General features: G+C 33.4%; 1 protein-coding gene across 3 annotated transcripts in view; it reads right to left on the minus strand.

The window, feature by feature from the left end:
- Positions 1-14,306, minus strand: part of LOC127831756 (lim and transglutaminase domain protein ltd-1-like) — a 36,010-nt gene extending 21,704 nt beyond the window's left edge. For 2 of the 3 annotated variants that reach the window (XM_052356795.1, XM_052356794.1), the window contains exons 1-2: positions 14,156-14,306; positions 5,612-5,757 (exon numbers count right to left, since the gene is read on the minus strand). In XM_052356795.1, the coding sequence (XP_052212755.1) occupies positions 5,612-5,728 (117 nt within the window). In that variant the 5' untranslated portion in view covers positions 5,729-5,757; positions 14,156-14,306. The remainder of the gene's footprint in view (positions 1-5,611; positions 5,758-14,155) is intronic. The other variant, XM_052356796.1, reaches the window with a different exon arrangement.
- Positions 14,307-21,131: the final 6,825 nt, after the last annotated feature.

The raw sequence follows: 21,131 nt of genomic DNA on the forward strand, positions 1-21,131 counted from the left end.
TTCGTACAATTGTTCGTAAAATAAACTTAACCAATTAAAAATCAGTGTTCCTTATGGCAATTGCAGAAATTCCAACGTCAGATGTGGTCTGATAAAATAGATGTTTGTAGATACAAAATGCTCGTTTTTATTATTGTTTTGCATATCTATTCATACGACACATGAACACTAAAATGGTGTTCGTGTGTCGTATGAATAGATATATTCGCGGGAATTAATTGTGGCCACAAATAAATAAAAACGAGCATTTTTTATCTACACAATTCTATGTAATCATACCACATCTAAGCGTTAAAATTTTGGCTATTGCTATAAGGAACATTGATTGTTAAGGTGTTAACTTAATTTTACGAAATACTTAACGAAACTTTCGTTGATTTTGAGAGTTATAGAGATTTTAAGAGAGGTAAACAAACATTTATGGAAGCAGACATATAATTATGAAGATATTTAAGTTGCTTAGGATTGAATTTAAAACAAAATCATGTTTGAACCAATATGATTTGACAAGTCCTCACCATTTTATTTAAGACTAACATAAAATTTTCCTGGTTTAACACGGGGGATAAAAAATAGAAGTCGGCGTGTTGTTTGCCTATGATTTGGACAACTGAATGGACGTTTAAAGATTTGTGGATTACTGTTTAATGCAGCTGAAGCGACATTTTGTCTCACCCATACCTACATAATATTCGAATTCGTATGATTTAATAACACTATTTAAAGAATAAGTGTGATGATGTTATGGTAAAAAAATGATTTGTTTTGTGTTCATGTGTAAAATGCATACAGGCTGATTTTAATGTGTATTATGTTATTTTATGACATGAATGTGACCGTGTGTTTTTAATGTGGTTTGCTTAAACAATACTTAATGTTTACGATATGGTAAAAGCTGTTTATTTGTATATTTCTCTCAAATTAGAGTTTTTGGAAAGTGATGAAGGCACATTGACACCGGTATTGAACGCTGGGTCATCATACGTCCGCCTGCCATTAAAAGAAAAATGAAAGATGAGCAGTAGGGTGGCGTAGTCTGCTCGCGGTTTTACAAGAATCGTTCATTCCTACCGATTATTGTATAAGGTGTGCGTGAAGTCATGTGCACTTCTCTTAATTGGTGGTAAGTGATAAATCTTGGAAATATTGAAGCGTTTTTTTAAACAAAACTAATGCTTAACTGTCTGCCATTTTACGATTTTAAGTTTACGCATACCGTTATATGAATAATATTGCACTTTTTGCGTGTCGCATTTGTTCATTCTTACGTATACATAACGACATACATAATAAATTAGGTATCGTTTCAGTTATATGGATATATGAAACGGATATCACAACGCTTACGGGCTTCTCGAGGATTTAAGATTCGGTACACCAGATATGGATTGGTTAGCGTCATGCAACAACGCTAAACTATTACGGTTGTTCTATAGGTTTTGGAATCATTGTACGAGGGTTAATGCCTTTTCAGAATATTGGTAATCTATCTTTGGTTTCTTTGTTCCTCCCATGGCTGTTATTCACAGACTCATTAATGAAATGGCGTATGACCGAGTAGTCTGTACACTGGTGTTTATTTCTTTCAAATGACCATTGTATTGGTCGTTACTATATTTGAATGATGTGTTAATCGACAAAGGTGTTGATTTGTTTTGATTCGCCGATTGACAAACAGTTTTATTGTATGTGCCGAAACGGAAAATGACTGTAAGGAAATACGGAAGTCAAATTTCAATTTATTGCGTACAAGATTGATTTTCGTACATAAGCACGAACATGTAAAGCATGCTATCTACATGTGTATTGTGTAATTATCCCCACGTTTTTCGGAGAAAAAGTGGGGATATTGTATTGATGTGCGTCCGTCCGTCCGTCCATCTGTCCGTCCGTCCGTCCTGGCCACCTGCTCCTCCTACACTATTAGCACTAGAACATTGAAACTTACATACATGGTAGCTATGAGCATATGTGCGACGGTGACAGTGACGGAATTTTGATCTGACCCCTGGGTCAAAAGTTATGGGGGTTGGGGCAGGGCCGGGTCAGATATTTTCACTTATTTTTATAACCCCGGTATGGTGCATTGGCCATTACTTTTGCAATATTGATGATAGCAACTTGATATTTGGCATGCATGTGTATCTCATGGAGCTGCAAATTTTGAGTAGTTAAAGGTTAATGACAAGGTCATCCTTCAAGGTCAAAGGTCAAAAAAACAAATCCAAGGGAAGTAATAAGCTTCAAAGGGAGGTAAGTAAATAACCTGCCAAATGATATAAAAAATTAAATAAATCAAAGTGGCGCATAGAGTTACACAGTAGTAGCGCAGAGATGTATTCAGTATACATTTGTTTGTGTTAACTCATCTGTGAAATGGTTTAGCTCAATCTAATGTTTATACAAGGGATTATAAAATATTGGCGCAAAGGGACACCTGTATATTAGAGAAGAGATATAATGCAGTCAAGCAAAAAAAGCATGAGAAACTCATGGAATATAGCCTCAAGAATCTAAAAAAGGGCTGAAACTTTCAATTTGTGCAATTACAATTTTAGACTCATTACTAATAATCTGTCAAAATGTTCAAGTGGGAAAAATGTGAGAAACAATTTAAAGCAAGATTGACTTTGAACAGGCACATCAAAGACAGACATGAAATTCAACATATTCATTGTTTTGTACAAGATTGCGATAGAAAATTTCTGAGACGCTACTATTTAGTCAACCATTTAACCTCAAAACATAACTTTTCCAAAACAGAAGCAAGAAGATTGGCTATAAGAGAGCATGTTCAGTCATCTCATAAGTCATTCCAATTAGGATGACATGTACATAATTGACTACAGTGAAGTTGATTCATTATTAGATTTGTTAGGAGAGCAGAATGAGGAGGAGAAATTAGGGTATAGATTTTCACTCATTTTGTTAGGTTATTTTACATTAACTTCTTCATTTATACATTGAATTACTTCAGATTTATACTGAACATCTCTTATAACAATACGGTTAATCTCAACTATGCATGGCCCAATTACCAACCCTGGGGCGCCCCTGTGACAAACATGCGGCGTGGGGATACGCGTCGGCCTCTGCCGCGCCATTTCTAGTGGAATAATGGTATTATTTGCTTTAAACATTTGATTAAGAAAGCGGTGTTGCGAATATTTGGTGATTGCCATTGCGGTTTCGCAATAATAACAGGGACAGTTACTTTCTAGTTTATTATCACTGTATAATTTATATGGGTTGTTACTGTGTCCGAATAGGATGCTAACCGATAAAGTTGTTGATTGGTTTGATTTGCTAACGGATACACATTTTTATGTTGAGTGCCATAATGGAGAATTACCGTTTAGAAGTACAGATGTGAAAATTCGAAGTATTGCGCTAAATATTAATTTTCATACATAAACACGAACATCTTAAAGGTGGTAGACTATTACCTGTATAATGTTTTATCAAAACATGGCATTATTTGCATTAAACATTTGATGTAGGAGACAGTATCGCCAATAATATTGATGATTGTCATTGCGGTATCGCAAAACTGACAAGAACAAATATGTTTGTATTTTATTATTTTCTCACTGCATATATCGGAACTGTGTCAAAATTGGGTGTTTATCGATCAAACCGTTGATTGATTTAATTGGTCGACATACACACAGTTGTACGTCAATTGCAACATGTGAAAGGAATGTGTTGAGTAGTGGATATACTTTACTCGCTTAGACTCTCGCGGTTGTTATGTGTTTGTCAACTTTGAATCAAACATGTAATCCGCCATCTCATGTTACTGCAAGTTTCTATTCGATACGTTTTCATAAAATATTTGGTTTAGAGTTTCCAATGCGGTGAATAAAAGTTGTTAATATTGTTGACAATGCTAAAATGATTCTATCTCGCCAAAAGTATTTTTAAAAAAGTAATCAATAGATGTCAGGTTATTAAACAGAGTTTATGATTGTTTCTATGTTGTCGGCACTATAAATAATCAGCATACATGTATTATATGTGCTTTTTTAAAAGCGTTTTCTGATGTTTTGAGAAATTTGGAATTATAACATAAGTATGTTCGTAATATAATATTTCTAGAATCATACATTGCTATATTTTTAGACGGAAGTAAGGCAGATATATATCGAGACGGTTCTTGATTTATGATATCAAATAAACGAACACAAAGTTATGTCTCGTTGAGAAAGGTAAAACACTGATACATTGTTGATGATGATGATTTATTGTGGGATGTATGTTTGAATAATCGATCCGACATATGTCTTATACAAAGCCTCGATAGTTTTGTCTTGAAGCTATACAGCCTGCTGTGAAGGATGTTTCTTGATAGTATTTGCATTCTGTTCGATCGAAGAGGTGCTATTGTTGAAGAATAATGGTATCAAAGACAGTTTTTTTCAAAAGACCTGGACAATTGGCTACCGACATTGCTAAAGACGGTTTTATAAAAGATAATGTTCATGAAATATTGTCTGTGTATTTAAGTCAGGAGCTGTAATTGTACGTATATTAAACATAACTTGGCTATTCATTTGCATGCATTTGTGTTGTATGCATTAATTGGTTGATTAAGTATTGTAAAGACAATACATTTTCATAATTATAACTATTGCCCGTTCTTTTTGTCTAGTAGAATGTCAAGAAGCTTTACCAAATACAGAACTTGTATTGACAATTATTAAAGTCTAGTTTTGTTTATTTGCACTTAGTGAGAAAATATATTATATTATATTAGAATATATATATATATATATATATATATATATATATATATATATATATATATATATATATATATATATATATCTATATATATATATATATATATATATATATATAGTATATATATATATATATATATATATATATATATCTATATATATATATATACTATATATATATATATATATATATATATATACATATACATACACATATACATTTTAGCCGTTTATAAAAAATAAAACAAGACATGCTTTACAAATATATGCCGCTGAAGAAGACCGAGAGGTCGAAAGCTACGGCAAATTTAATCAAAGCGTTTTATTTATTATATATATCTGGTATTCTTATAACACCTCGTTCACGTGGGGTTCAAAGAAGTAATCATCTAAAGTTATAAACTATGTAAATCAATGTACATAGACTTAATATACACACATTTGGTACAATACCTCTCTCAGATGTCACCAAATTAATACTATATACCTTATAATGTGGTTTCACAAAAGAATACATGTAAAGTTGTTGTTGTTTTAGATTTAAGAATCTATATTTAGCTCTGGTACAAGAAGTTATACGGATATGAACGAGTTAAACAACTTTAATAGCGGGCCATTCAGAAAAGACATGTAGTGTTTTGAGAAATGACGAAATCCGTTTCGGAAAAGATAACAAACTAAAGACACGCATTGGTTTTCGGCCGACGAACACCACAGTATCATCAAACATGTGTTGTCCAGTGAGCTTTAACTGATAAAATTCCGCATAATTCCGGATATGGACCCATACAAAAAGCGTTGGAATGCATCTAGACTGCATCCTGTAAAATAAAATAAGTATTTAATTAAAATATTCGATGACTACTAACCTTTTTTAGAACATCATTTGCCCATTTTGTGAACACTTTTTTCTGTATACGAACACGTTCATCTCTGAGTACATCAATGAACCCACTCTCAAATTGTTCCAGGTCTCTTTCAGACATTATGCAATATCAATAAAGTAGCATCAGATCTGTAAAAAATAGAGAAGGCACTTTAATGGACTTACAGCAACAGGCTGGGAAATTTGTATAATAAATAGTAATTTGTATCTCTGACACTAGTTTAATTCAATTTGTTGCTTGCGAAAATGCGCTTTCACGCGCTTTTTTGCAAGAATAATTTAAATTTTGCAATGGATTTTTAAACTATGAAATGTAAGTCCGAATAAGCTCTTAATGGCCATATTTGATTAGTTTCTCCCCATCATATATGAGAAAGAGGCGAATAAGTGACTTAATATGTTATTTATATATTTTAGAGTTTTTTGTTCGCATTTATAAGCGTTCTGGTTCATGTACAAACAACGCCGACTCATCATCATACTTATTGTCAAAATCATATTTGTTCAGATGTTATAACCTTGATGAACAATCATTAACTCCAGACAAAGTGTGGTTTTATTATATAAGTCTTAACAAACTGAGTTGGACAGTTCGTTTTTAACGTGTTTTAATGACTGCATACTGTGTTAAAATCAATCCATACTAGACGAGTGGATGTGGATTATATGGCTTATTTTACCTTACCAAAATGACTTACTCCCGCTTATATGCGGCTTATATGCGAAGTATTAGGGTGTTATATGCGGTTTATAAACCGATTATAAGTCGCATATAGGCATTCAAATATCGTGTATGGGCGAGATATAAGTCTAAGGCAGTTATAAGCGAGATTAAAGTATATAAATGTTTCGCATATAAGCGACTTATATGCGATGTATAAACCGCATATACCTCCATTAGAACATAGCCAAAACTATGAACTTTTTTATTTCGCTTAAATGCGGTTTATACACCGCTTATACGCCGCTGATAGATCTCTTCAAGGAAAAAAGAGAAACCAAGCAAGTCAGTATCAGGATAAGGACTTAACAATGTATCTAGACTTTAGCTTGCTGGACAAAACTAAGACGAAAAATTATTGCAAATTTATTGAAATAATAATGAAATATGCAAACACAGATTGGAGTGCTCCCATACAAGAGCCCTCTTATAAGGTTTTGCACATTTTCATATATTTGAAAATCATTGGCTGAGAACAATTCTGTTTGATTAAACTTTCACATTTAGTGATTAAGGATAATCAAAACTCAAAATAAATAAATATGACATGTCCTTATTTGTAAACCTGTGTGAATAACCTACAGACAATAACGACCTACGCTACCTTTGCAAGTTGGTATATGAGATACGACTGCGCTAGTTTCAGCGATGCATTATGTGATATTAGCTGAAAAAGTGTTGAACACTATAATTCTTTTCTTTAGGAAGGTACTGAAAGAATAACATTTCCAAATTCATTTCCAAATTGAGATACTTTATTAGCTGAAGAAATCAATGATGATGTTATACTGGGTAAATATATACAATTTAAAGTGACACGCACATAAAGATAATTACATGAATATTATAAACGTGAGCATGTTGTTTGTGACATTTGTCAGGAATAAGCTAGTGCGGTAAAAGGAGAATGCAGATATGGCAATGCAGGAGGACATTGTCATGTCCATTATGGTTGCAAAATATCAATACTTGTAATAGCAGTCCACAAACCAAAATTAATGCTTGCGGAAAGCTTGCGGCAAGCTTGCAGCAAGCGTACAAAGGTAACGTTTAATTTGTACAAGCTTGCAACAAGCTCACACAAGCTTACACGAATTTAATACAAAATTCTGCAAGCTTTTGCAAGCTTTTTGGATGCAAGCTTGTACGATACTGTTGGACTACAATTTCAAAGTACTGCGAGTAAAAATGTCGAATACAAAAAATATCAAGAAAGTTAACATAAATCATTATTTCGAGGTTACGCAGCTGATTTCTTTCCCAGCATATTGGAATTACAATTTTATGGCATGAATCTAAACAATCAGGTTTACATTTTTTGGCGTAGTTGTTTTACGTCACATTTAACCTTTCACGACTTTCTCAGGGGCCAATCGAATTTAAGATTTAATTCAATTTCAATTTTCCACCAGTAGGTCTGAAATAAATCAAAAGTAAGGACAAAACTTGTTTTAAAGGTGTGTATAATGTTTAATGATAACTACATCACACAGAAGTTTTCATTAATAATATATTTTGTCTACTGCTGCCTTTAAGACTTTCCACTAACTTCCTAACTTTCTACCTATGTTTTTACAGATCTTTGATATAAAAATGGTGGCAATTTTATTGATATATATACAAGAAAATTTACGTTTTACATACTTGAAGGAGCACAATAAATCACTATTTACACTTATTTCAATTCACCTTTAATTTGTCTTAATTTTGGCTTATTTTGCTCTTTTTAAATTATTACTTTATTAAGGTTTGAGAAAAAATAAGGTTTGGAATTTTTTATTATTTTATATGTTTTTTTAAGAACAAAACACACGAAACGTTTTTTATTGTATTTGTGTGTCATCAAAATGAATCAAGTTTCTCTGCAGGTCAAACTTTAATAGAGATTTATAGTAGTTATAATTTCTTAAAACACAATTTTCCACTCTCAATGTCCACTAAATGGTACATTAATATGCCTTTGTTTAATCTGATAAACACTGACCACCAGCTGACCTGGACTTGTGGTTTTCTGCAGCCCCAATTTTCCCTGACAATGTGGGGCTTTCTCATACCTGATTTTAAACCATCTGCTTATCAGGCTTTGAATTGTTTAATTCACAGGAAGTTGTTTATTGGAATAGAAAAAAGAGCGTGTAGCAACTGACTGACCTAAATGGTTGGTCTATTAGTAAGCAACATAAGGAATTAAAATTTAAGTGTCATAAATGTCTGGCAATTCGTACAGCGAGGGAGTGTTGTGTGAAAAACAATGTGCAATTATTAATAATTCATACAATGTAGAAATGAATAATAAGCTTGTTGCAATAGAGGTTCAAAGTCACAGGTTACTGTCATTATGTCTCTGATGATACTTCACTGAATTTCTGTGTTTTGTGGAATACTGCAGAACAGCATAAAAGTTGTGTTTTTTTTAAGATTATTAAATACTATAATTAAATTATATTTATGTACTGTTTCCCAGTGGGATATGTAAAAGGATTATGGAAAGTCAATGTTGAATGGCAATTTGAAGGAACAAAAATACTATTTCTTACAAAAACAGATACAACTCTTTCTTTTCAATATTGCTTTTCAGAAAATCACATTCCTCAGAGCATCATGAAGAGCATCAATTACTATTTTCATATTTAAACTCATAAAATTGCAGTAACATTTAACTTTTGTAATAAAATGTTATAAAATTATATAAATTTTAGTGGTATAGTTTTTCCGTTTTTTGCAAAGCTCGATCTTGTATTCCCCTTCATCCAGAGTACAAAGTGTACATAACTCAGGGGCAACTTTCACAAGTATGGCATGCTTGAACCAATAATCCACGAAAATTACTCTGCTGGATGACCTTTACAGCAGGAAACAACTTGCGAAGTCCGACGCGAAAGGGTCAATGAAGGTCCATAATGTTTGAATATTAACAACATGTTTGCCTAGTGTTGCAAAACTGGCTGTGAAACATTTTTTCAGATTGGAAGGTTGTGTACAAACTTAAAAGTACTATTTTATGGACTCCTGCAAGCTTGCGTAAGCTTGCGGCAAGCTTGCAAATAAGAAGCAAAATTGAGCTTGCTGCGAGGTTCCAATTCCAATTCATGAAATGCAAGCTTTCAAATAAGAATCATCTGCCAGCTTACGCAAGCTCGCGGAAGCTTGCTGCGAGGTTCCAAATCTAAACTTGCGCAAGATTAGGATCTAAATCGCTAATAAGCCGCTCTAATGCGGTTTATAAATGAACTGCTCAATTTCTTTACAGCTCGTATATAAATCGCTTATATGGCGCATATAAGCGGCTGATATGCAAACTGCTCAATAACTTTATAATTCGCTTATAAACCGTATATAAATCGAACATAACCCCCTTATACCTCGCTTATATGTATCCAATGTTTATATGCGGCTTATACTTCGCTTACATCTCATGTGCATGTAAAATCCCAACATGCGGCTTATAAGCGACGTATATGCGAAAGTTGTAAACCGCTTATATGCGATATATATTTTTTTCGGTAAGGGTTGACTTTATATTGTTTGCCTCAATTAACTTCACTAAACAATATGGTGCGAGTAATATACACTTCGGTTGATTGTGATGCACACTAGTTTTGCAATTATTCGCATATATTGTCAGACGTAACAAATAAAAAACCCGAGATAACTATTAAGGCTTAACAGTAACTGTTATAAATTGACCTTAAACCAAACGACTCCGTTCCGAGACAAGTTGTTGCATGCACATCGATTATGTCAATATGTTTTACAATACAAATAGCGACAAGTGTTCTTCAGTCAAACACTACTGCGTGCATTGACGTTAACAAAATCATTCCATTAAATTGTAGATACTATTCAGTTAAACAAACACTCAAGGCTAAACATTAGTGCCGATTCCGTTCTTCAATAGGACCCTTGCAGAGTAGTATATTAGCCATAAGGATTTGCTTTATACGTACGTGCATCAAGTATTGTGAACTCAAATCAGACAATCCTCGTTCACTCATAACTTGATAAGACATTTATCTCACACTTAAAGGGACTGTCAACCACGACGACGAAGAAAACAAAAGTTGTAAGATACCGTATTTTTTTACAATTATTAGTTTATATTGATTAAAATATCACGACTGGTATATAACATAACTTGCAAAAAGGTGTTACGTTTTCATATTTTCAGTATATTCGGTATAAAATTTTACTGGGTATGTCTACCAGGTAACTACCAGTTAACTAGAAATGACGCCAATAGATTGATCATCATCGTCACGTGGTAAACACGGGAAAGGCAAATTGTGCATTCGTATTGAACTGTATATATTTTATTTATAAAATGATAAATCTACTTGCGTTATTTATAGTGTGTATATCGTTATGTCACCTATTTTCGCGATGTTCTTTCGATTTCACATCGCGAAATTTTATCACCGAATATACTGAAAATATGAACTTTTTTCTAGTTATGTAATATACCAGTCATGAAATGTTAATCAATATAAACTAATAATTGTAAAAAATACGGTATTTTAGAACTTTTATTTTTTCGCCATTCGTGGTTGACAGTCCCTTTAACGGGTATATCACTGTAAGTCAAACAGATAATGTTGATAATTATTTAATATCAAACTATGTAATCAAGTCAGTACTTTCGAAAAAACATGTATCATGCCACCGACACTGCATGCACTGGGGCGAAATAAAACTTGTATTTGTTCACTGTAAGAATTTAGTTACTGTTTCAGCAAATCCGACGAACATCTTAAACATGTGTAAAATATCATAATCTTAAAATTCAATACAACAGGACAGCGTTCAAACACAACTCGCGCTGGTAAACAACATACAACATATATTGTATCTTCTTTTTCAGAATGGAAACATTACTTGTACAAAAAGTATTTTCCTTCTATTCTGCCATTATGTTTCTTGCCGACATTATTTAAACAAATGATGCCGTTTTAGGGGAACGGGGGAAGTGAGTATTGATAAATTATGGAAGAAAATTCTTTGCAGTTAATAACGTTGTCCAGTATAAGGTTTCAGTCAAAACACTCCACATCCGTTTTGTATGAGTTCTGAGTTGTTTTATGCTTTTGCTCAGCATTTAAAGAGTAATTGAGTTCATTATAAAACGTGGTTACATACATACAGAATGACCACTAACTGTAGCATACAATAACACCTTCGTCAGTCAAATGTCACATGTACAGGTCACGAATTGTGTTATGGAATATTGGTTAATCTTAATATACCATTACCGACAGAACATATTCATCATGACAAGACGTCCGATATATCGGGGACATCGCATTAAGGCATATTCACTGTTCGCATTGCATGGTTGCTTACATCCGTCCCTGCGTACGCCCTACTAAGGTCCATAATAAACATTTGAGACTTAGATAAACATAATATATTTCGCTAAAAAATTATTTTGAAAATTCACTGACGAACAAAAAAGATGTGACTCAAAGTTTTTGATAGAAATAAGTTTTGCGGATTCAAATTATTATGCGTATTTAAGTATGTCTTTAGCGCCCAGTAGACGGCCGTAAAGTGCATTAAATGACCCATGTATTCGCTAGCAATAAATGCTGCTCTTTTTTACTGACAAGACATATGGTAAATTATAAATTATGGTTCTGGTTAAGATAACCTAGTTAATCAATAAATAACTTTCGCTATATAAAGAAATTATAGCCTATAACTTTCCTCCAACGTCCAAAGGACGGAAATCTGTGCGGGGCTCTTTTCGCAAACGTGTCAGGAAAAGTTGTATTTCATATAGTCTTCACGAGGGAAATAAGCCCGTGTATGTCTAACTTGTAAACTAACTTATACTTGTCAAAACCAATACGCTTGTACTAAAAAATGCTTTTGAATAGAAACAAATTAATATAGCATTATTAAAAATACACTAGCTAAATGACTGTTCATTCATGTAAAAATTGTTTATCATAAAACAATTATGTTTGAATTGATTGAATTCGACTAACACACACTTGCACATATGAGTTTCTAAAATATAGAATTCAAACATAAAACTGTAATAAGACATAACAGTACATTCCACGCATTTCCACTATCAAATACCAGTTTTTGAAGATAACATGTACCCTATTAATAAAGTTCTTATAATGTTCTTACGCCATGTTATTGTACGTGTGATTTGATCTCATCCTTATTATGATATTGTTTAACTATTTTATGTAAGTATCTTATGTTCAATGTTTCATTTCTTCTTTTGTCTAGGTTGTATTACGTTTCATTTGTGATAGATCATGTATAGTCATATGTATTTGTGCTAACGTGTAAGTGGTTTCGCGTTCCCCAAATGTTTAAAGGTTAACGTGTTCGGTCGAGTACGTGTTTAAGTGTAAGTTCTGTCAGTTTACGTTTACTAAATTGTAACCTACACGTTGTAACGTGTAAGTTGTTACGTAAAAGTTCCCACGTGGAAGTGTTAACACCTATATTATTATTTGTATCTTATATCGTTTAAATTCTTATGCGCGGGTTATAACATGTAATTTTAATGACATGTGGCTAAAATGGTCTTGTTATTGAAACGCCAAACGTAGTATAACGGTAACATTTGTGGCTGGAACAATTTGATTTTTAATATCTTTGTTTACTCTTGTGTCTGATACAGCTGACTACTTTGTATACCTCTACATTAATAAAAATTTAATCAATATCTAGTTATGATGTACTGAAAGAAATAACAAACCCATAACATGATTTGTGCATAACTTATACATTATTGCTGACATTTTAAAAACAAGCCGTAAAACTATTTATATGATAGTGTCTACATGTGTATTTTGATGTTTCTTTTAGTATCTTAGGTAATTTCCTAAGTAAGCAAACTAACCTGAACCGATTTCGACGTTTTCAAATGCTTGAGTAGTATTGTACAAGTGTATACAATTTATAAACATGATCCCAGAATCGGAACGTGTGCTTTTTCTTTTTTCGTTTGTGTTATATACATGCATGATCAGAGTTTGAATAGTGTTATATAGTACCACTGTTAAACAAGTCAATTCGATACGCTGACCCAATTTATTGTGGTGTTATTAAAACAAAAACAATAATTAATTACGCAAATTTTAAATAGTAATCATGTCCCTGATCGAATTTACAATTTTAGCACCCCACAATTTCAGATTACCATGCTTCGGTGTAATCATTTGTCATTCCTAATTGACGCCCACGTGCTACTAACTGAATTAGCATGTTGTTTACCCGTTAACATAAAATGATGAGTTTCAGAGGTTTAAAAATCGTTGATGAATTTGGACGGAATAACACACAAAAAAGGACATAGTAAACTCAATTAATTTAAGTGAAATATTGCATGAAATAATTAGGAACATCATAAAGAATTCACAAACGCTTACTCATAAAGTTAAAAGCAATATTAACAGTTAAGTATTAACACTGGCATTCACGTTTTAATATAAACTGTTAATGTCTTACCTTAAAATCAACACGCAACAATGAGAGACTCTTATAATTAAAGTGTTACGTATTTTTTAGGTGCACAGCATATATTGAGATAACGCCATGTAACTCAACTCAATTTCGTCAGTGCTGCAACATTTAATAATAATGCTGTGAATTGATAATTTAAGGTTATCCAATTATGTTCATGTCCTCTAAGAATAAATGCAAACCAACATTAAAAATGTGAAAACAATTTTTTTTTAAATCCTGAATTGAATTCGCCACCCAATGTATCATCCCAAGAGTAACCAACACTATCTTAATATAAAATGCATCATTGCATGGTGTAAACAATCTATAAAAACTCACTTGTTAAAAAGTCCAATGTTTTGGACAATTAAGAATCCATATGACTTTATGTTTTAGGCTTGTGTGTTCATTTCATTCCCGGAACCCCAACCGTCCATGTTGACTGCCGTTTGCTGTCTGCGTGTGTTAATAGATAAAAGTAGTATTTTATTGTGATATCTTTAATCTGAAGACAAGAACCAAATAACTCGATTCGCGTGTTCATTGATTAAACGGGGTTGAATTGTTATCAGTAATGACTTGATAGTTGACAAGTCCATGCGTTCATTTGAGATGCTTATAAAATATAAAGTGTGCACATGACTGTCGAGAAACCAGTGACGGCGTACTTCAAACAGAAGGCGGCTCAAAACGATTACCCTGCGCATTGTTAGATGAGCGACTCGAACATGTAATCATAACCCAAACTAAGTAGTCGTGTATGCATTTATTATTATCACGCTTGCACAATATGCACTGCAAAATAATAAATAAAGCGTTATTCAAAATAAACCGTGAGAAGGCAGGTTCTATCCTAACATGAATGAAAGGGTTATATATAGGCATACGATAGTTTTAAACAAGCCAGTCATCTTAACGTAACATTATCTTTGTGAATGATATAAGACGTTATCAAAATTTCTATTTAAATTATGTATTTCATAATCGGATAATCATATCAGCAACGTTTTTTGAACTAACGTTAAATAATAAGCAGTGCACTATGCTTAACATTAAGCATCAATCAAAAGTTGATTTTCTTGATTGAAATGTTTCTTTTTTTTTTTTTCTTTTTTTTTTTCAATATCATGCATACAATGGAAACATGTTTATGATCATACAACATAGTGATTGTACAAAGCAATACAGTCCAGACATGTTATACAAGATATGCTAATATATATTTATTTTTTTAGAGAGAAAAGAAAAGAACAACAGCGGAATAGTTATGAAAAATGATGAGTTGTATAAAGTCGGAAGAAAGCATACTGGACTTGTGTGTTTTGTTGTATATTCACAATGATCTTGTCAGATTGAAAAAAAAAATAAACAAAAATAAACAAAACTATTTTAGAGAGATAAACTAACATTAGAATGAAATGTATTTAAGTGGACAAAACATTATGAGAATTTTATCCGATTCCATTTTTGTTCAAAGATTTGTAATGTGTCATTACTGAGGGCTATTTCTTTCTCAATCTGTATTTTTAGTTTAAGACTATGGACAAAACAATTAAAATTTGGTACTTGTTTTTTGTACTTCATGTTTAAGATACAATATTTCATCAATATAACCATAAAATTCACAATATTATTACAGTCTATTGATTTCAATGAGTTAATTCCGAAACTTACATTTAAGAAAGATAGTTTAACGTGTATTTGATGTTGTTCAAGAAAGGATATTAATTGATTCCAAATAGTCTGGATGTGTTTGCACTCCCAAAAAAGATGTTCTATAGTTTCAATGTTTTCACTGCAGAAGTCACACAGATTTGAGTTAGATAATTTGCGTTTAAAGATATATTTATTTGTAGCTATAACTCTATGGATGTATTTATATTGAAAATGTCTCAGTGTGCTTTCAATAGTTGCTTTATATGGCATGGTAAATATGTGTTTCCAATTAAGCTCATTTTCTCCAAAAAGGACTTGCCATTTATTTTGGATTTTGGAGTTTTCTGTAGGGTTTTTAATTTGTAGTGTGTAGAATATTTTATTTATTTTTTTTTTTCTTCCAAGTATGTTTTCTACAAATGTTGTTTGAGTACATGGTGTATTATTTGTATTGATTTCAGATTTAATATGTATGGGTATTTTTTTTTATTAGTGTGTAGTACTTCAGAAAATTATTTGAAGGTATTCCGTATATGTAGCATATACTATCAAAAGAGTAGAAATCCTTAATTCTGTAGTCATATAATTGGTCGACATATTTAATGCTTCGTTCAAACCAGTCTTTATAGAAAAACGTCGTATTGTTTGAAGTTATGTCTTTATTGTTCCATAAAATTGTTTTACTGCTGGTTTGGGTTTCTAAGTTATGAGTGACATCACTCCACGCTGATAGAACATCAGACAGAAATATGTTGAAATGTTTCTTGCTGTTTTATTTTAAATTGTGAACTACATTTGCGGGAACAAACACATTAATGGCTAAATTTGCTAAATTGTGAGCATATGCATACATATTTGCATGACAAATCAAGAAAAAAAATCAAATTAGCACTTAGTACAAATACAAGTCTGATAGTACAATATTACATATATATTACATATATACTATTTGAAGTAAACTTGCATTTTAATTAAACAAAATAGGTAACAACGCTGGATTAATGTTCTTACAAATACATGAATAACGTGTTAACCTTGTTACAAATTTAAACAGCGCTGGAACAATTTGTTTTACAAACACAATTTGTTTGACCAACATTTCATGTACATAAGTTATCTGTAAGTTGTCCATTTACAAAGTATGAAAAATACAGAAACGGCAAAACAGTCAAATCATGAACATGCAATATTACTTCAACATCAAAACATTACTCTCTCCGTTTCTGTGTGGCTTTACCGGGCCTTTCAACATTAGGCAATCGCAAAGTAGAATCTTTTTGCGCCTGTGGACTGCAAAATTCCCGTATATGAGTATACAGGTACAACTTTCGTTCAGGTGTTAGGCCTCTTCCTTAGATAGTCACTGGCCATTGTGAGTGGAGAATGTAATAGAAGCTTTTCCCTTTTTTCAATAAGTTTATTTTTATTTCCTCACCATTGTAAAGTTTCACTGCATGAAACAAAGCCAGGTTTTGTTTAGCAGAACAGAAACGTGTAATACCTAAAACGTCCCTTCAAAGGCACGAAAAACTTACTTAAGCAGAGCCGCCAGTATTAGAACTCAAGCTTCTCATCTACACTATGTGGGTGGTTGTGCCCGTTGCGGGAGACTTTTTCTATGCTGTTTGCTACATCCTGTAATAAGGAGCATAACCAGTTAATTCATTTCATTTGAATAACGACCAAGTACATACATTATAAGTAAGCAACTGCAGAAATTGTTTGATGAAAATCTAAAAATGAAACAAAACAGCCTTGCCATATCCCAGATACTAACACAGTGATTTTCATACATTGTTCTATAAACGCGATTTCATGTTCAGAACCGCAAATGTTTTTTTAAACATGTATGTAACAAGGCGCATATTTACTTTTTAATGGTCCTCAGTCATTGATAGTGACTGAATTACCTCCAGAATTTCTGCATCCATGTTTTTTCCACTGTTTCTTCCAAATGCCGAAGTGCTGATCTAGAGTAAATTTGATGTGTCAAGCCATCATTATTCTGAACTTAATTTTGTGATGCAAACCAGAAAAAATAATAACCCTAATTACTCTTAGTTTTCGGAAACTTAAAATAAATATTTTTTGTTCGTGTCCGAAAATTTAGATACAAACAATATTAAAAAATTACAGTTGTCCGAATATTTTGAGACACAAATAAAGGTGTCCAAAAATTATAAGTATATTTAAATAAATGCAATAAATCAATATACAGTAATTATCTTGTGATTAATTCTTCATTTTCTGGTTTAAACAATAATAACACGTATTAGCTTTGCTACCTCTTGCCGGACATGATCCTAGAACAAAAAAGTAAAAACTGAAAATATTATGTTTTCTTAGTAGGACGACATTGATTAAAATGCTGTTGGATGAATTCATTACTTTCTATAGGTATACATGGTAATTTACCGCATAACGCGAATGTAATGGTCCAATGCCCGAAGGCATCAAATTGCAAGGTTTTATTACCTTAATCCCGTTGGAAAAATCCATGATTGATGTTTTCCAAGATAAGCAAATACAGGGCTGAATACGAAATCCGGATAGAGCCAAGTTGATTGTCGCGTGTCGAACTTCGAGGTCGACACACGACATTCAAGCGACATTCAAGCGACGCACGATATCACACTCGACAGTTGATGTCGACATGCGACAATCATGCGACAATCAAGATTTGAGTGTCGCATATCGCGCTGGGTTTTATAAAAAATATAGCAGACAATCTTGACTGTCGACTGAATTGTCGACCGTCTCATGTGTGTCGACCTTCAAGCGCGACAATCGACATTTGAGCGACGCACGATACGACGCGCGATAAGCGTATGACGTACCATTTGGGTCATAAATCAACAAGACCTACTAGGTAAAAAGAGAAATGTACGTCGACGTACATAATTTTGTACTTCGACGTACAAAATTGTACTTCGACGTACAATTTTTACCGACCCTTTAGTGTTAGCCAATCAGAAGACCCCTTACATCTGTTGCTTTGATCCGCATATTTAACATCCACTGCGCTATGTTCAGACTCTTTTTACGATCTTTATTTCAAAATTTGATTCCATATTATTTGGCATATGCTTTCTAAACAATAGTGTTACCACAATAAAACAGCGGTATTCTACACAGTGTATTAGCAACCTGCTGTGGTGATCCCTATCCCTTTAAGCGTCAAGTTTTGACATATAGAGCAGACATCAGCCGGCTGTCTAATAAAGTGTATAATATTTATTACTTAAACCGATTTTAGAATAAATACCGTCAAGTAGATACTTATTTTTAATTCTTTTTTTGTTTGTTTTTTGTTGTTTTGTTTCAATATGTTGATATTTTATTCACTTTGTCCTCAATTAAAAAAGGAATTTTAAACATTTATTATGAATAAATCTGAAGTAAAAGCGGCTCAGGAGACGAGTGTTTTTATGGGCTGTTCAGAAAATGTGTACGTCGACGTACAAAAATGTAGTAGCAGAAGCAGTAGTATAAGTAGTTGCAGTAGTAGCAGCAGTAGATGTAGTAGTAACAGCAGTAGTAGTAGGCGTATTACTAATAGCAATAGTAGCAGTAGTAGTAATAGTAGCAGAAGTAGTTGTAGTAGTAGTAGAAGTAGTAGTAGTAGTAGTAGTAGTAGTAGTAGTAGTAATAGTCGTAGTAGTAGAAGCAGTAGCAGCAGCAGCATCAGTAGCAACAGAAGCAGCAGTAGCTGCAGAAGCAGTAGAAGCAATAGCACCAGCAGTAGCAGCAGTAGCAGCAGTAGCAGCAGCAGCAGTGGCAGCAGTAGCAGCAGTAGCAGTCGCAGCAGCAGTAGAAACAGTAGAAGCAGTCGCAGCAGAAGCAGCAGTAAATGTAGCATCAGCAGAAACAGTAGTAGCAGGAGAAGCAGCAGTAGTAGCAGCAGTAGAAACAGTTGCAGCAGCTGCAGCAGTAACAGCAGCAGCAGCAATAGCAACAATAGAAATAGAAGCAGCAATAGAAGCAGTGGCAACAATAGAAGCAATATCAGCAGCAGAAGCAGCAGTAGCACCAGTAGCAGCAGTAGAAGCAGTTGAAGCAGTAGCAGCAGTAGCAGAAGTAGCAGCAGTAGTAGCAGTAGTAGCAGCAGACGTTTCAGCAGAAGTATACGCAGCAGTATCAGAAATTGCAGCTGTCGCCGCAGTAGCCGCAGCAGCAGCAGGTGCAGTAGCAGCAGTAGCAGCTGAATCAGTAGCAGCAGTAGCAGCAGTAGCAGCAGTAGCAGCAGTAGCAGCAGTAGCCGCAGTAGCAGTGGTAGCAGGAGTAGCAGTGGTAGCAGTTGTAGCAGTAGTAGCCGAATTAGTAGTAGTAGTAGCAATAGTAGAAGTAGCAGTAGTAGTAGTAGAAGTAGTAGTAGCAGTATTAGCAGCTGTAGTAGTGGCAGTAGTAGTAGTAGTAGTAGCAGTAGTACCGGAAGTAGTAGTAGTAGCAGTAGTAGTAATAGTAGTAGTAGTAGTAGTAGTAGTAGTAGCAGCGGCAGTAGAAGTAGTAGTAGAAGTAGTAGTAGTAGTAGTAGTAGTAGTAGTTGTAGTTGTTGTAGTAGTAGTAGTAGTAGTAGTAGTAGTAGTAGTAGTAGTAGTAGTAGTAGTAGTAGTAGTAGTAGTAGTAGTAGTAGTAGTAGTAGTAGTAGTAGTAATAGTGGTAGTAGTAGTAGTAGTAGTAGTAGTAGTAGTAGTAGTAGTAGTGGAAGTAGTAGTAGTAGTTGTAGTAGTAGTAGTAGTAGTAGTAGTAGAAGAAGTAGTAGTAGTAGTGATAGTTGTAGTAGTAGTAGTAGTAGAAAGTAGTAGTAGTAGTAGTAGTAGTAGTAGTAGTTGTAATAGTAGTAGAAGTAGTAGTAGTAGTAGTAGTAGTAGTAGTAGTAGTAGTAGTAGTAGTAGTAGTAGTAGTAGTAGTAGTAGTAGTAGTAGTAGTAGTAGTAGTAGTAGTCGTAGTCGTAGTAGTAGTAGTAGTAGTAGTTGTAGTAGTAGTAGTAGAAGTAGTAGTAGTAGTAGTAGTAGTAGTAGTAGTAGTAGTAGTAGTAGTAGTAGTAGTAGTAGTAGTAGTAGTAGTAGTAGTAGTAGTAGTAGTAGTAGTAGTAGTAGTAGTAGTAATGGTATCAGTATAAGTGCAATGCAGTAGCAGCACCAGCACCGCCAGCAGTTGCAGTAGTAGTAGTTGTTGTAGTAGAAGTACCAGTAATATTAGCACTACTATTGTAGTAGTCAAAATGCCGACATTGGTTCGTGATTTTTTCGACTATATATGGTCGTTTGTGTTCACGCTATTTTACACGCACGTGTAAGTGTTCACGTCACATTAAGATGTTTATTCGGCTTAAATTCAATGCAATCAACACACATGTTTTTCTTCTGGTTCGAAGTACAGAAGGGAAGCCCATTTTTTGTATTCTATTTTTTTTAAATGCTATAATAGAGACAATGAGTTCAACTTCGTTTGCCGTAAAACTATACCACCTTTACTGTAAACCATGTAACTCGAACAATTGTTAACGAATGAACTACACCTCGGTTGTTTTCGAGAGCTAATACAATAATTTATCAGGAAAAATTAACATCGAACCATTGATCCAGCAATATATTTTACGCTATGTACATTGACATATGATTCAATTATCGGGTAAGTACTGTTTTAGTGTTGTGTT

This window comes from Dreissena polymorpha, chromosome 5, assembly GCF_020536995.1.
Source record: "Dreissena polymorpha isolate Duluth1 chromosome 5, UMN_Dpol_1.0, whole genome shotgun sequence".
NCBI classification, from domain to species: Eukaryota; Metazoa; Mollusca; class Bivalvia; order Myida; family Dreissenidae; genus Dreissena; species Dreissena polymorpha.